At 34.6% G+C, this 16924-nt stretch overlaps 2 protein-coding genes across 2 annotated transcripts; both read left to right on the top strand.

Moving 5' to 3' along the window:
* Window positions 1-1531: 1531 nt before the first annotated feature.
* On the top strand, window positions 1532-3372 carry LOC129303651 (3-oxo-Delta(4,5)-steroid 5-beta-reductase-like). The gene is made up of 2 exons (XM_054943106.1): window positions 1532-1858; window positions 1951-3372. Exons 1-2 carry the CDS (start codon window positions 1643-1645, stop codon window positions 3088-3090), a joined length of 1356 nt encoding a protein of 451 aa, XP_054799081.1. The 5' UTR covers window positions 1532-1642; the 3' UTR covers window positions 3091-3372.
* Window positions 3373-11027: 7655 nt separating this feature from the next.
* Window positions 11028-16914, top strand: LOC129302100 (cytochrome b5). The gene is given in 7 exon segments (XM_054940778.1): window positions 11028-11149; window positions 11256-11300; window positions 12601-12615; window positions 12618-12632; window positions 13544-13695; window positions 16214-16264; window positions 16346-16914. Coding segments are annotated over 7 exon segments (669 nt in total). The 5' UTR covers window positions 11028-11109; the 3' UTR covers window positions 16697-16914.
* Window positions 16915-16924: the final 10 nt, after the last annotated feature.

Genomic DNA, 16924 nt, shown 5'->3' with positions numbered 1-16924 from the left:
CATTGTTAACATAATGCATGATTAAGTAAAACTGGCTAGTTAATGATCTATCACCGCGTCAGTTTCAATGAATGAAGCTAATTAGTTATTAAATTCTCTTCAATATAAACAAGACGCGGAACCTGTACATCATACGTAAGCCTGAAAAATACGCCATAATATTCATGGCTTAAATGAACGGTGCAATTTCTTATATTATTATTATAACATATATATATATGTATATATAATTCATAAAAGGAGGAATAATACACATAGAAGGTATGACTGATTAACATTAATGTGTGTTCACTCTTACTGCGTATCACTGTATATATACCTCTGTTATATGTACCCAGTGTAGTCTATAGATGCCCCCAGTGTAGTCTATAGATGCAGGCATCTATAGCAAATCCAAAGCTTCTGACTGTTGATCTGATTATGATTATCGAGAATCTGATGAATGTTGATCACCACAATATTTTTAGTAGTTTTGTTTCGACTGCTATGTATTGTTTTTTACTCCTTCGATCCACTTGTTTGGTTGTTTTGGTTTATGACTTCAAAATTTTCAACTGCGGTGCTTAAGAAAAAAACAGAGGTAAAGTGTGGTTTAAGTGAAATCATGACCACTCTGTCATTGATTGTTCATTTGGATGTAATGTTGAGGATAAAATATTATAAGCGATCATGAACAATAATTGATGTTCTGCAGGGTATATCCAGTTGCTAAGCGACTTGTTCAAAAATCAGATGCTTGGAAAGGGAAGGGCGTACCTGGAACTGTATTGTTTTATTAGAACTCTGTAACAAGGTGAAGTGAGAATGTAAGTCTTCCACGAGAACACAGACACCTGTAACATTTATTATACATGATATATATAGATATGCATGCATGGAGAAAGACTGGGAGAGAGAAGAGCATAAATAATGCAAAAATGAAAAGGAATTTCATACGAGAATAATATAATACAATTTCGTACATTAAGCATATGTCTCACCCATTTTTTCTGTGCCAATTCTCATTGCTCAACATGTAGCGAGACTGTGACTACATAATTTTTTTTTTCGGTCCTAATCCGCCTACCAATTCATCGATCCTTTGCTATTACTCTTTACCTTTTCACACACTCAAGGGTTTGAGCTACAATCATGCATGCAAGATGGAATAGTCAGCTCAATTCTATACAGCATTTCACATAAGAAAGAGAATTTCCTATCTGCACGCAGAAACACGCAAATACAGAACAACATAACGAGGCCTCAGGAATCACGAGAATACGTCATTTGGTGATAAAAAATAATTATCAGAAGACCAAAGCACAAAAATGTACCGAAAGAAAATGACATTATGGAAGGGGAAGAGGATTATGACTTGACTTAATTTCAAAATCAGAACTCAGGAGAATAACCCATTGGATTGTGATTAATTGACCCGCATCCTCGTCAGGCTGCCTTTCACTTCTGTTTTTGGTTCGCATATTGAAATTAAGGACAAAATAAAGCCAAAAGAAGTTCAGAAAAGAGAAAGTGGGAGCACAGAACGAAAGGTACGATTGATCAGGGAAAAAAAAAAAAAGAGGATCAGATTCAGAAGAGGGAGTTTTGGCTTCAACAGATGGCATGATTTGGAAAACACGTGCTTCTTCCTCACCAGTGCGTCATGGCACAATCAAGTCCCTGCAACTCAAGAGTCACAACGGCTTGTCTAAAGCCATTCCCAGGATTGACTAATTGTTCCCAGCGGCTCGACAACTACCAAGTTCGTACTGAAGAACCTTTCCTTCTTATTTGCGTTGGCCTCCGTTTCTTCTCCATCAGGCAGGCATTGGCCAAGGAAATGAGTTGGTGGTGGGGCGGAGCTATTGGTGCTATCAAGGCATGCATCTCCCAAATTTCCTCATTCTTTCTATCTCTAATTCTTGCGCCATCTCTGACTCGCTCTAAGCCTTTTGATGTCTCATTTTGCAGAAGAAATTAGATGAAGATGATGGTCGAAACATCCAAAGCGTGGCGCTGGTGATAGGCGTTACCGGTATCGTGGGTAACAGCTTGGCCGAGATTCTACCGCTGGGGGACACACCAGGAGGTCCATGGAAGGTTTACGGCGTTGCACGACGGCCCCGACCCAACTGGAACTCCGATCATCCCATTGAATACATCCAGTGCGATATTTTGGATCCAAACGAAACCCAAGCTAAGCTCTCCAAATTGACAGACGTCACCCACATCTTCTACGTGGCATGGGTCAACACGGCCGCGGAGCTCGAGGATTGCGAGGTCAATGGGGCTATGCTCAGGAACGTCCTGGGAGCAGTCATTCCAAACGCGCCGAAGCTCCGCCATTTATGCCTTCAGACTGGTGCCAAACACTACAAAGGCCCGTTTGGGTTATTCGGAAAGATCAAACCCCACGAGCCGCCTCACACCGAGGACATGCCACGACTCGACGGTCCCAATTTCTACTACACCCAGGAGGACATTCTGTTCCGAGAGGCGGCAAAGAAAGAGGGACTAAGCTGGTCCATTCATCGTCCTCGTGTGATATTTGGGTTTTCCCCATTCAGTTTGATGAACATGGTCGGCACACTGTGTGTGTACGCCACTATTTGCAAGCATGAGGGGGTCCCCTTGATATTTCCCGGTAGTAAAGCGGCGTGGGAGTCTTTTTCTGCAGCTTCCGACGCAGACTTGATAGCAGAGCAGCAGATATGGGCAGCGGTAGAACCTAATGCGAAAAACGAAGCGTTTAATTGCAGCAATGGGGATTTATTCAGGTGGAAGCATTTGTGGAAGGTGTTGGCTGACCAGTTTGGGATAGAGAATTACGGGTTCGAGGAGGGTTGGAATTTGAGGTGGACGGAGAGGATGAGGGGAAAAGGAGCAGTGTGGGACGAGATCGTTGAGAAGTACGAGCTTCAGCCATCGAAGTTGGAAGAGATTGGTCAATGGTGGTTTGTGGAGACTGTGTTGGCAGAGGAGCCCTTGATTGATAGCATGAACAAAGCCAAAGAGCATGGCTTCTTAGGATTCAGGAGCACCAAGAATTCCTTTCAGCATTGGATAGACAAGACCAAAGCTTACAAAATTGTCCCCAAAGTTATGAATTAGTGTTTTTGTTTAATTTTCACTCGTTCTCTGATGGGGTCTTGTTGCATTATATATATTCATTCTGATAACTTTGTGAAATTCTTATGTTAAGCAATTCACGAGGAAATTTATTAGATTTTGCAGGGACACTATCACATGACCCAGTAAGTTAGCTGTGACAATGAAAGCTGAGATATTGGTGGAGAAACAAGAGGCATCTTTATATATAGTTACTTGTATATGCATGGCGTGCTTGTGTTCCATTGAGTTGACATGGAAGGTTTAATTAAGGGTCCATCTTTAGTTCTCATCACATGACTAACATCACATTGACGAGTAAGGGTGAGCAAATAATACTCAACTCATTGAACCCGCCTGCAACCGGATGAAATGGGTGGTTAAAACCTGCCTATTTAGAGAAACAAAAGGGGCAAGCTAATTTAACGAGTCAGCTCGTATTCAACGTAAACAAGCAGGACGAGTTAAAGGTTGCTCATCGGGCAGCCCGTCCGGCCCCATATAGTGGTATAGTTGTGTGTGTGTGTGTGTGTGTATAAATTCAAACATTGTGTTGCATATTACTCTCTCCCTCTAAAAAAAATCCTCGTTCAATTTGGAATTGCACTCGACTGCTCACTCTCATTATCAGTCATCATCGTTCACTCTCTTCTCTCCATTCCACTCCACCCATCATTGTCGACTCATCGCCCCTTATCCCTATTCAACACTTATCGCCAGATCTTCTTGTTTGAGTTGTCTCCCTCTTCTCGTCTAGCTTCAACCTTCGGTTCAAGTCCAACAATAGCTTCCCTGATCTTGTCTTGGCTTGTCTCCCTTGTCTCTCAAACTCATGGTGTTGAAACTCCCAATCACTGCTAGATTTGAAATCCAAAGCCCACTCTCACAACTTGGATTAGGAAAGTCATCTCCTTTACTAGTTCTCTACTCCTTTGTGAATGGCCAACATAATACTGGATCTAAACACCTAATTTGTGGCTTTTTTATTTTTTATTCTTTAGGATTTGACTTATTGTGATTCAAACTTGGACGCTTCAATTTTGAGAATAAATTAGTTAGAACTTAGATGCTTATCAGTATGTGGTTGTACGTTCTTTGGCTTGACAAGTAGAATAGACTGATTCAATTATCTCCACTCTTTCCTTTTTTATTTCCTCTTTTTTTTAGTGAGCACACAAATTGATATGATAATTTTTATTTGTTAATTTTTGTTTTCTTTGATTTTATTTGGACTTTTATGTTGAAATATACCATAAAAATTCATGTTAGATGATTTATTTCCTTTTTTTTTAAAAAGAACCCATGAAAATGGGCTAGTCTAACCCATTTTAGCTTGCCCGAGTTAGCTTAGCCTATTTTGGGATCAGCTAAAATGAGCTAAGTACAGGTATAGGTTAGCCTAGCTCATTTTAGTTAAGATTGTCCAGCTTATTATACACCTGTATTGATGAACATGATTTTTTATAATTGTGATGACATTTAAACTATCTAGAGTTTGATTTAGATAGTTTAAATTGAAAGTATTATTTTATATTTTTTATATTTATTAAAATAAAAAATTATAAAAAAATTTAAATACTATTTTATTATCAATTTCATCTTCAAAAACATTAGAGTTACCCCTCTTATTTGTATTAGATCTTCTCCCTAAGGATAGAAATTACACAAGGTAGACAAATTTGCATCATAATATGCATTTTGGTAGTTCAACATAACACCAAAGCACTGAACCCCAATATGCATTTGGAGTCTTAGTTTTGCTTGAGAATCAATCTACATTTGTTCTAGTACACATGACTAATATTCCAACAAGTGACTCGTCCATTACCCTTGAGTGCTAATGAGTAACCCACAAATGATGCAAATCTACAAGGCTAATGATGGCATCAACTGTAATAACATCAATGAAAGGTGTCATAACCGCTTTGATATACATGTCTTTCTCTTTTATTACCCTACTTAATTTTGTGCCTCTTAGAATCAATTGTAGCTCCTCTTTATTACATATGGTTCACCTTCTTTCCAAGCCGAATAATTTCAACATCCCTTGTAACATTCTACAATTTAAACCCCTGATTAGTTAAACTAAATGAGGGTAATAAGTAAATTAAATTGTTGTATAGTTAGAGGATGGTTTGAAAGGACTAATCTGCCTAATGGGTTGCAGTTACAACTCAAGGATAAAGTTTAAAGTAACGTCGGGTGATTTGGGCTCTGGAAAGGCAAGAAAAGTTCAGAACCCTTCTTGTCACACCATGCGCCACGACACACATTACCTGTGCCATAGTCACGACACAAAACAGGAGCTCCTTATTCTATGCCGTCCGCAGCAGTTCATGTTGCATGCGCCGTAGTACATAGGCAAAATTTTACATATATAAATCTACATTAGTGTAACATCCCAATTTAAATTTTAATAGTTAATTTGGGTTAATAGAAATTTTAAAAAAATATTTAGAGATAAGCAAATTGGTAGGAGATGATTATTAAATCTAACTTAGGATATAATTCTAAATTAAAATAAAAAAATTATTAATTAAAAATAATAATAAAAAAAATTATTAAATTATTGTTATTATAAAAAAAAGAAAAGGTATTAAGAAAAAGGAGGAAGAAGAAGAAGAACAAGATTGCTTTCGGCGGCCGTGTAATGATTACATGTAAAATAATAAAAAAAAAGAGGAAAGAAGAAATAATAAAAAAAAATAGGACCCACTGAATTTTTATAAACACTCACCTGTTTCCTTCGTTTCTTCATTCTTCCCTGTGCGCGAGCTGAGGCAGAGAGAGAGAGCGTCTGTGAGCGTGAGTCGCCGATGCGGAAGATCTAAATTTTTAAGGTAAGAGTTTTTAATAGGATATTTAGGATGTGATTTCAAGCTTTTCAAGATTAAATAAGTGTTCTAAAAAAATTTTAATCATCCTTCCTCTTTGGTTTCTGATTTTGTGGTGGTAGAAAATTTAAGATCTGGAAGAGGGATGAATTTATGTTGAATAAATATAGTTTTTGAGGTTGTTAATAGTATAATAAATGTTCTAGAGTATAAATTTGTTGATGATCTTTGAATTTGTGACTAATGGATCAAATTTTAGATTAGATTTTTATTAAATCTGAAAAATATATGTTGATTTATTGAGATTTAGATGATTATTTGGGATGAGAAATGAATTATTATGGCTATAAGATTATGATTCTAAGCTAGAGACTCAATTTTTAATTTTTGGGTATTTTAGGTGCGAATTTATAAAATAAAAAGAAAACTTTGATAATAGAAATTAGTTTAGGAGTTGACTTTTAGATTATTAATATTTATTGATAAGTAAAAGAGGAGTTAAAAATTTTACTTAATAGTATTGACTCTAGATTTGTATTAAGATTGAGATTAGGAATTATGTTATATTTTTAATTCTATTATTAGAATTATTTTATTAGTTTCAAAAATTAAAACTAATATTTATAAATAATATGTTATTTGTAGATTGTATTATTGGTGAAGATTGTGGTGGGAGAGAAATTATAAGGAATAATTTATTGAAAAAGCCACGAGGTAACCGTGCTTTTAATTTATGATTAGTGTTACTTCATGTTAATTGGGTGATTATTAAAAAAATTATGAATTTTGTAATATTGTATAATTGTGCAATATTATTATGAATTTGTTGATTATTGTGGGAGGTGTTAGGAGACTTGCTATTGTTGTTGTATTTATGTGCCACGTGGTACGCCCCTATTGGAGCTCAATAGGTGGCTTGTAAGGGCTCGGGCTAATCTACCTTTGGTCGGGTAATTTAGCACCGAGTGAGGGCTACGGCTCGAGGTTAATGGAGGGATATAAGGATGGTTATTTATCTGTATTGTAATATTTCTTATATTTGTTGAAATTATATTATTTTTAATTATCACTTAATAAGCACATACTTAACTGTTTGTATATACTATCATAAATTGGCTTTGGTTACTGGGACTTTTGAGTCTTATTATGTGGTTAACAATTTTCAGGAGAAGAGCCACGAGTGACACGTGGAGGAGTCCCAGAGGCTTAGTGGCATAGATCCACTGTCTCTTTTGGGTATTTGATTTATGATTTATAATGTGTTATATTGCCAATATTAGGACTTTTTGTTTATTGACAATTATATGAATATATAAATGTAATCATGCCTTTCAAACTATTTCTATTTTTGGTACACTTTGGATGACTGTAATTTTAATATTTGGTTTACTTTGGATTGGTTAAAATGGTATGATTATGAAGCCAAATAACTGGCTTGTTTTGAAAATTGACTAAATTATTTATTTTACTTGTTGGGAGTATAAGGATGGACAAATGTGATTTAGTTTACTTGTTGGGAGTATAAGGATGGACAAATGTGATTTAGCCTAATGGCATGTGGGAGGTAAAAATTTAGCTGAAATGTTGTATTGTGCGAGTTGAAGCCAATTATAAAATATTTTTATATTAAAATTATTGATATAAAATATATTGGGTGGCTGTAACCCAACTATGGTTGAGTTAAATTATTTAAAAAAAAATTGGTGTGTTACAATTAGAATTAAAAAAAAGGGAAATAAAACAAAGAGTAAACAAAAAGCTTGAAGTTTACTATGTTAAGGCTTGTAGATTTGATGGTCTTGGAGTATTTTAAAGTCATTAAACACCAAATATAAGATTCCTAACTCTTTTTAATTGTCTTGTATAAGCTAGGGTTAGTTTAGGATAATGATTTCAAACTTTTAGAGCTGTGGATCTAAACCCATTGACTTAAATAGAGGTAATAAGAGTTGTTTAGTTTATTAAGAACTAGTAGTTATGGTTTATGAGTTTCGGTGATTAGAGGATAATAAATACCTAAAAATGACATTCAATTTGGCAATTGGAGTTTGTTTAATGTCATTAGTGGTGGCTTGGGAGCTTTGTGAAGTTAATTTGAGCTAAAGGAAGCCAATAAACTCTATAGGTATGTTTATATGAGAAGAATTGTAATTTTGGAAATCTTGAAAGTATTGAGTAAATGTTAGAAATTTTCTAGTAAGGATATTAATGATTGTTGATATGGCTTAATTATAGATTAACTATTATTGAAACCATTCGAGCTAATTGAAGCCTTAAAAGTGCTTGTTAGCGTGGGATAAGCTTTTAATCTCTTAAAAGTTTGGGATAATCAAATGAACATCTCATTTATGCATTTGTGCGTTGGTTGGTTATATAGTTTTTATTAATCAAATTGTGATATTTGAAATGTGTGTAATGTAAGTGCTTTATGCTACTTTGAAAATTAAGAGTATGTTTTCGAATATATGTAAATAATGCAAATATGACTTAAAATTATGTTTTAAATGATATTTGGCAAAATGACCTTGAATGGTTGAGAACTTGAATGCATGCATTGTAGGCTAGGGCTATGTGATAATGAATGTGATATGAACCTTGATTGTAATAAAGTGATTATTGGATTGTGTGAGAGGATATATATGGATGTGTATATGGATATGAAATGATTTGTGATATAATAAGGATTGATGATGATATAATGCATGATATTCATGATGATTTGATGCATGCTATAAGCGAAGTAATTGTACCTTGTATGATCATTTGTGGTGAGAGTTTGACACGTAATAAGGCCACCATTTAGAGCTCGATAGCTTGCCTCTGTTTATTTATTTATTGTTTCACTTGTTCTTTAAGGGACTGTTCTATTTATCCATTGAGGAACTCAAATTTAACTAATCTCCACTAGTTTATAAGGAGACTGGCTTAGGGGTATGGCACTTCATGGTTGTTAGTGGTAGGAAAAATTGTGACTCAAAAGTAAGTGTAGTAGCTTTAGTCAGGCATCTTCTCATAAGTAAAAGGCTTGAGTAGTTTGATTTTATGAACAAACTAACTAAATAGCCAATCGTCTTATATCAGAGATATCTAAAGGCTATAAGGATGGCATTGATTGTGCATAACATATTTTGGTCACATTGTTGGTATTATTACGGTCTCGCATCTTGTATGAGACATATGGTTGTTAGTACTGTGATCTTTATAAATGATATTATTTATGCCACATGTTTGCTAGTTTTGTGATTAGATGAACTATACTATTTTGAGTGTGTGAATTTATGATAGTTGAAAATGCCACTTGTATCAAGATAATTAATTAACATACATTTATATAGGCTAAATTAACATTGATTATTGAGTAGTTGTACTTACCCCCATTTTTTTAATATTGTAGGTGCTAGCTCATTAGGGCAAGACAGAGGGAAATAGCCTAAGGCATAGGTTCTTTTATCCTAACTTGTAAGCCTCAATATTTTGAGTATTATGTGTATGATTTTAATGATGTTGCTAACTAGGAGTATCATTATTTTGGTGATTACTTACATTATTTGTTAATTTGAGTTAAGTTGTGTATTTTAATTCTTAGGTTGTATGCATGATTAATTGTAATATCTAAATAGGGTTAAAATATTAGTGCAAGTATGATGTTGATGAAAAAAATTAATTGTAAAGGATTATTATTGCATTTCATAGTAAATTGGCTCCCCTTTCTGTTTTTGTAATTAAAGAGTTAAGTACTGAATTTTAATCTATGTGTTGTTAGAATGTTGTGGTGAATTGCATAAGTCACTTTTAGCCTATTGAGTATGTTTTCAAAAATGAATAAATTGATTTGAATGGTTGAATATTGTGATTGTTATTATGCCAAAAATCATATAAGACTTGACTAAACCTAACTTGGCTATAACGATGAATTTGAACTTGAAAAGTTCCATGTTGTAATTTTGTATTGAAATGAAAAGTTAGTAATGTAATGCTATTGTGATATGGAAAAGGTGAATTTAAAAGTTGACCTGAAAGATATGTGATGTGGAGATTATGTATGTAAGTTTTTAGAAAAAGAAGTATGTATGAAAATATTACATATGCTCGCATGGGTTAAAACGTGCTTGTAACCCATTAAGTCATTTATTTATGAAATAAGTGAGTATGTACATTAAATAATTATTTGGAAGAAGTTTGCCTAGAGAGAGGAGTAGGTAAAATATAGATGGTACTTATGGCCGTCTTTTGATACACGAAGGTTAGCCTTGTCTTATTATTTGTTAAAACATTGTCATATAATTTGTCGAAGGATTTAAACCTAGCTATCTTCATATATTTGTTGAGGAGTTTTTGAAATAAAATTAAGTGTAAGTCTTGCATGCTACATAGAGTCTATTAACAGAGTTTGTTAAAAGGAATCATCGTTAATCGCAAGTAAACATAGGCACATTATGAATTCATATTTTATATTACTATTAATTTTATAACAGGTATAACTAAACAAATTTTCTTGGTTGGCAAAAAAAAAAATATAACTTTTGGTTTTTACATTTTATTCTTATTTTGCTATAGATTCATATACTTTTTTTAATGTTCCGAGTTCTTACACTTTCATTCTTTGTGTTCTAAGTCCTTAAATGATAAAAATGATTAAAGTGTAGGGACCTTAAATGAATGTAAAATATTAAAAATAAAAGTGTAAAGATCCAAAATATTTAAAAAAATATAAAGATTTATAATAAAATATAAGTAAAGTGTAAGAATAAAAAATTATATTTTTTTTAAAAACAAACTAAACAGATCAAAAGAAAAAAGAAAACAGAAAAAGGGGGGTCAGGATCCGAACCCAATATCTAGAGTCTCTTTTATGTGGGTTGTCATCATGCACAGTTGCACACCACTTCCATTTTTATATATATAAAAAATATAATTTATTATTTTATTTTATTTATAAATAAAATTATATATCTCAATAAATATTTTTTATTATTTTTAAATTTTTTTATAAACCTATAATTTTTATTTACGAAAAAATACAATTTTATTTTAACTAAATATAAAAATATTTTAATTTAGTTTTTTTATTTCCAAACACTACTATTTTCTTAAACTGGACGTTGCAGTAATTTTCTCATTTGATAGACTTCAGTCGACTCTTCGATTTCCACCGGTGCCTTTGCTTGAGCCGTTTCACCGGAAAGAAATGGTTCTTACACATTTCACCGGCACTGGCGTTGGATTCGGTATACCTTAATTACCTGGGAGTTTCAGTTGTGGCGTTCTGGGTATCAAAATTTCTGTAAATTCCGAGTCTCTAGTTTCTATCTGATTGTGAATTTGCGTTTTCAGGTTTTGGAGCTGGTTGCGGTTTTGGTGTAGGATGGGGTTTCGGAGGTCTGTTTTCTTCCTGCTGTACTCAATTTCTAATTCAATTTCTCCTCTAGGTTTTTCGAGTTCGGAATAGGTCTGACACTCTTCTATCTATCCGTGTACAATAGCAATGCTTAAACTTCATCCTACAATATCGTAAACTCATATATCTGATAAATGCCGAGCTCAATGATTTCACAGATACGATGCATTCTTACGCCTATCAAGTGAACATCGTGCGAACTGTTATCACTCATCATGCCATGTTCTTCAGGCGATGCAGGCCACATTTTAAAGTTGTCACTTCAATATGAATTCCCTTTAAGTTATCCTAATTGTCTTCTCTAGCTTCCTCATACTCATGCTCTGCTATACTTTATCTCCCTTCTTTTCAGCGGTGACCATTCCACATCTATTGAACATTTTGGCTTCTAGCTATCTACCTTAGATATAAGCTACATTCTATTATGTTCACTTGGTACTCTCGAAAGTTACTTTCTCACACATTTTATATTAGCTTATTGGATATCATATCTGGATTTTTAAATTTGCTTGGATGTGAAAGAGCTTGAAGTCATGATTCGATCATAAAAGTCTTTCGTTCGTCTTTATATTGCATTTCGTTTAGCTGGCTTCTTCGCTAGAAACCTGGCTGAGTTATTAATTTTTTTTTTTTTCCACATGACTAGATGACATAAAACTATTTTGGGATCTTAAGATTTCTAGGCTAAATGTATAAAAATTGTCATTTTATGGACACTACTGCTAGACTTTACAAGTTGATTATCTTCACAGGATTCAAATAATGATGAATCTGTTAGAATCTAGATGGAACATCTATTTCTTTTTCTAGGCTATCATTGCTGCACTTTCACCTCTAATCTCCGAGTGACTGCTTAGCAGTCTCCATACTTTTATATTGCTGAGGTGTCCAGGTTGGCAAAAGGAGCATCCACTTCCTTCATAGTGTTAATTGAACCAATGAAAATGATGGCACCTTGCAATTGCATTCTTTGTTTTCCCTCTTACTGTCTTAAATGCGTCTAAATGTGATTGCTGAATTCCCTGTTCGTTTTTCCCCCTTGCATCAAAATCAGTTAAAACATTGCAGACGATTAGATTTTTTTTGTTTTTAATGACAAAACAAGTAGCGACATTTACCAATTTTGCTTCTGCATTCTCACCCAAATCAAGGCATAAAATGAGTCTGTTATCTATTATAATTTTAAATTTTATAATGGCAGCTGCTCCAATGTTCAAATGGTATTTTGCCCGTCAAGAAAACATAGCCTTTCTAATGTGATGCTTTTTTCCTGCTCCACAGGTATGCCATTGAACTTCTGGGTCTTGGTGCAGGTACGATGCCCATGATTTCTTGTGACTTTGATTTCCAAATTTATTGAGTACTAGAATTTATTCCTGTGCAGTACTCTACAGAGGAAGCTAAGATTTGGAGGGAAAATAATGCACATTTTACCAAGTAAATAGTAATTATGCAGTAACTTTGGTTCTAATTCTATATATATATACTATCTTCATTCAAAAATATAAGACATTTTTTGAAGAGTTGGATTTTAAAAAATATAAGGCATTTTTAGTTTTTTGAGATGTAATCATTGTCTTTTTTTCAAAGTGGCTTTATTGATGAATAACTTTATATTTATTGTAGGATATTTAATAGGAATAAATATGAAAAAATAGGGTTAATTTGAGAATAGGTAACTACTTTATTGAGATGTAAGATTTGGTTAAAAATATTTTACATTTTTGAACGGAGGGGAGTGTATATCAATGTCATACTATATATTACTAATTTTATGTATTAATCCTCATTTTTTACTTAAAGTAATTAAAAAAGGAAATATAATATTTTAACAAGTTCTTTTTTTTAAAAAATAGATAAATATGTTTTAAAATTTTATTTGAGAGACATAAAAGGGAAAAAAAATAAAAAAAAATCAATTAAAAACTTTATAACCACAATTCTCCATTTTTTAAAATTGAGGTCGCCAAAATTTAAAATCCCACCTCCCAATCATTTTTTTTTTATCCAAACAAATCATAAAAATTAATAGTTTAAACCTAAGATATCAGTGATGTATAATTTGCAAAGCGTCACCTTTGTTTCGACTACCATTTTCTCCTCCAACCTCAAATCTGGTTCTGCTCTTGCCTTTGATACTCATGGACTGCCTGGGGCATATTTTATGTGTCTTGAATTCGGCATGTCTCACTGGGACTGATGTGGATTGGTTTTTATTCTGAAGGTGGGGGCTGTGGGATCGGAGTAGGTCTTGGTTGGGGATTCGGCACTGCATTTGGTAGTCAGTATCGGTCATCAAGGGTCACATTTCAAGGAGTGGAATTCGACAGCAAGGAAAAAGGTATCAGCAACGAGTTCTCAAAGGGCAGTTCTCAAGTGAAATCTTCATGAAAGTATATATCAATACAAGTTATGAGAAAGCATTAGCGGCTCCCTACCCAAAGATAAACAGCTCCAGGATCTTAGTAGCTGCCAGAGTTGGCCTGCTTCTTTGTGCACCTCAGCCTTAAATGCTGTAATATTATGCACTCTCTTAGATACAATGTAAATGTGGCTGTATTTCCTTCGTGGTCCTTTTGAATGATTGCTTCACAGTTGCATAATCATAATAGGGTGCATTTGATGCCAGGATGGTTCAATCTCCTCTATTTTGTAGTTCCTTTTTGAAGCAATCTCATAATACCAGCGTGTAGTCATATATCCTAAGAGAGAGAGCAATTTCCAATAGGTAGTCATGGGCCCGGTTTATGATCACGGTCCGGGCATGATAAAATCATCTTGGGAGTTGAAATGAGGCATTCTATCGGATCGTGAAGAAGGCCCAAAGGTCCAAAACATGTCTACTATTAATAGGATAAACGAAGAGATTCCAAGGCATTTCTTGTTTCGTGGATGGAAAATTCATTAGTGCTGATAGACTCGATGCGCCAACGAGTCTGATTTTGACAGCTACAAGACCGTTGTGTTTGCGTTTTACTTGGATCATAAATTAAGGGCAAGAATCAGTCAAATGCTGCGTCTAGTTTGATTAGACGTTATGTTCGAAAGAGGATGCGTCAAGCAAATTAAATAAGCGGGCATGCTGAAAGGTTCAATATTTTCGTAAATTTGGGTATTACAATGGAAAGTAAAAGAAAATGGCAGGGAGGGCATATATATATATTTGGATGAACAAAACGCGGCAAAGCCCACAAGAAAGCTCCTTAAACAGTAACAACTCAAAATATTGCGTTACACCAAAACGAAAAGAACGAAATTGCAGACGGATGGTACAAGGAATATCGCCATTTTTTTTAATATTTATTACTTAACGAAATTAAGGATGGAAGGTCCTTTGTATTTTTTTTTATAGAATATAAGTCAAATTTATAAAAAGATAAAATGATCCGTACATAAAAAAACTTAACCTGTTGTCCTGATAAAATAAACACAACCAAATGAAAAACCACTATCATTAGTCCATAAGTAAACACAATAATTTGACCAACACCATAGTAAAGAACTGTTAAAAAAAACCAGAACAAACTCGCTTCATAAGAATTCTTTGCAGTTGCCTGCGACCATGAGTAGCGAGAAAATGTATTATCAAGGACATCGGTGCCTCCATGGGCATTGATTTGAGAGCAACACAGATATGTATTTTCATAGGATTGCATTGGAAGCTCCTTTGTAGTGATGACTGTTAATCATTAATTATGACTGTTTTTTAAACTAAACCGTTGAAAGATTGGATTCTGGGGAGCATTAATTCACGTGGCAGGGACCAACGCTGGATCCTTTGTTGGAAGCTACGAGATGCTCTAAGCAAGAGGCTGTTTGCGGAGGAATCTTTTAGACCCGAGAGACTTCTGTTCAAGTCGTTGTTGAATGTTGATCATACTGTTAAAGCTACGAAATTAATTCATCTATTCCACACTGTGCGTTAACTTTTTCTCCTGCTTTTTTCTTCCTGTTTGTGTTTTTCTATGTACTCTTTGAGCTATTTAGTGGGGTATGTTAATTGTTAAATTAAAATTTTCAAATATTATGACTCGACATATTAAATCACACAATCTAATAGGAGCTAAATATTTTGAAGAACAATACTATTCGCTAGTTGAATACATCACTTCAGCTTTCTATAATTTATTAATTGTATAAATATATAGATTGTTTTCATAAAATTAGATGTGGACTCATACAACTGCAGAGTTCGGGGAACGGATTAACGGATTATATAGCTTATTTTATTAATATTAAACGTAATGATTATTTTAACTGAAAAAATGGAATAGTGAACCCACGCAAGATACAATAATTAGACCATCCGACTATACAAATGAAATTTATCACAGAAGAACTAATACTGAAATTAAACAAAATTAGACCGCTATATTTTTTTTAATTGTTTGATAAATGAATGGAAAATAAATATAAAATTTATGAGACCCTTTTAATGATAAATTCTATTTAAATTTGTAAAGCTCACTTGAGAGAGAAATTACAAAAAATTCTATATATATCAGTCTCTATAAAATTGATTAAAAAAAAAGGATTTTAATTCAAATAAATCTGAGCAATACACGTGGCTTTCCTTCCTTGGATGGATATTAGGATGGGTTGAGACTCGAGAGAATCCGCCATTCCACGCCGCATGGCTTGTTTAAGAGGGTAGACTCACCGGTGGTCAACCTAACCAAGCATATCATCTGGGGGTAGCTGGGGCTTCCTGTAAAACCCATCTTCCACACTCCTTTCTCGCCTTACAAAACTCGGCTTCTTGCTTCTTGTTTTCCCAGTAACTGCTCTTCACTTCTCTCACCCTCATACTCCACACTTTGCCACTTTACCTCTCTCGGACTCTCACCGCTTGCTTCATTCCATGGGTCTAGACAAAGTTTACACCCTCTCCCAGGTTGCCCAACACAAATCCAACAGGGATTGCTGGGTGGTGGTGTATGGCAGAGTAAGAGCCCCTTCTCCCTCTCTCGCCTTGTTTCTTTTACACGCAGTGTTCATGTGGTTTGACTGGGTTTGAATTTGGCAGGTTTTGAACGTGACCAAGTTCTTGGAGGAACACCCAGGAGGGGATGATGTGCTGCTAGAAGTTGCAGGTAAGGATGCCACCAAAGAGTTTGATACTATTGGGCACAGTGAGGGAGCCAAAAATATGCTCTCCAAGTTCCAAGTGGGAGTACTGCAAGGTCACACAATCCAAGACCTAGGCGGTAAGGACGATGCAACCAACGAACCTGCCAAGAAAGAGATGAGTGCCTTTGTGATCAAAGACGACGCCACCCCCAAATTCAAGGCCATCTTTGACTTCTTTGTTCCTTTCTTGGCCGCTTCTCTCTATCTTGGTTACAAGTGCGTCACCCGATCAGACCAGATTGCTTAGGGAGCGCCATCGAGTTCTTCACATTTCTCAGTTCATGGTCAGGTTCATTAAGCAAGGGTTCGACTGTAGAATCGCGTGGTTCCTAGTCGCCAACTTCATGTTTAAGTTGTCTCCTCTATATTGTTTTCCTGTCAAATGTCTCCTTCGAAGCTATAGACTTGGGGAAATCAAGCAATTGCTTCGGTGCTTGTTATTAACAATCAAACATTTGCCATCCATTTAAGTCTC

This window comes from Prosopis cineraria, unplaced genomic scaffold, assembly GCF_029017545.1.
Source record: "Prosopis cineraria cultivar Desert tree isolate PC_DT_omini unplaced genomic scaffold, ASM2901754v1 PC2, whole genome shotgun sequence".
In the NCBI taxonomy this organism is placed as follows: Eukaryota; Viridiplantae; Streptophyta; class Magnoliopsida; order Fabales; family Fabaceae; genus Prosopis; species Prosopis cineraria.
This window is presented reverse-complemented; position numbering and strand designations above follow the sequence as displayed.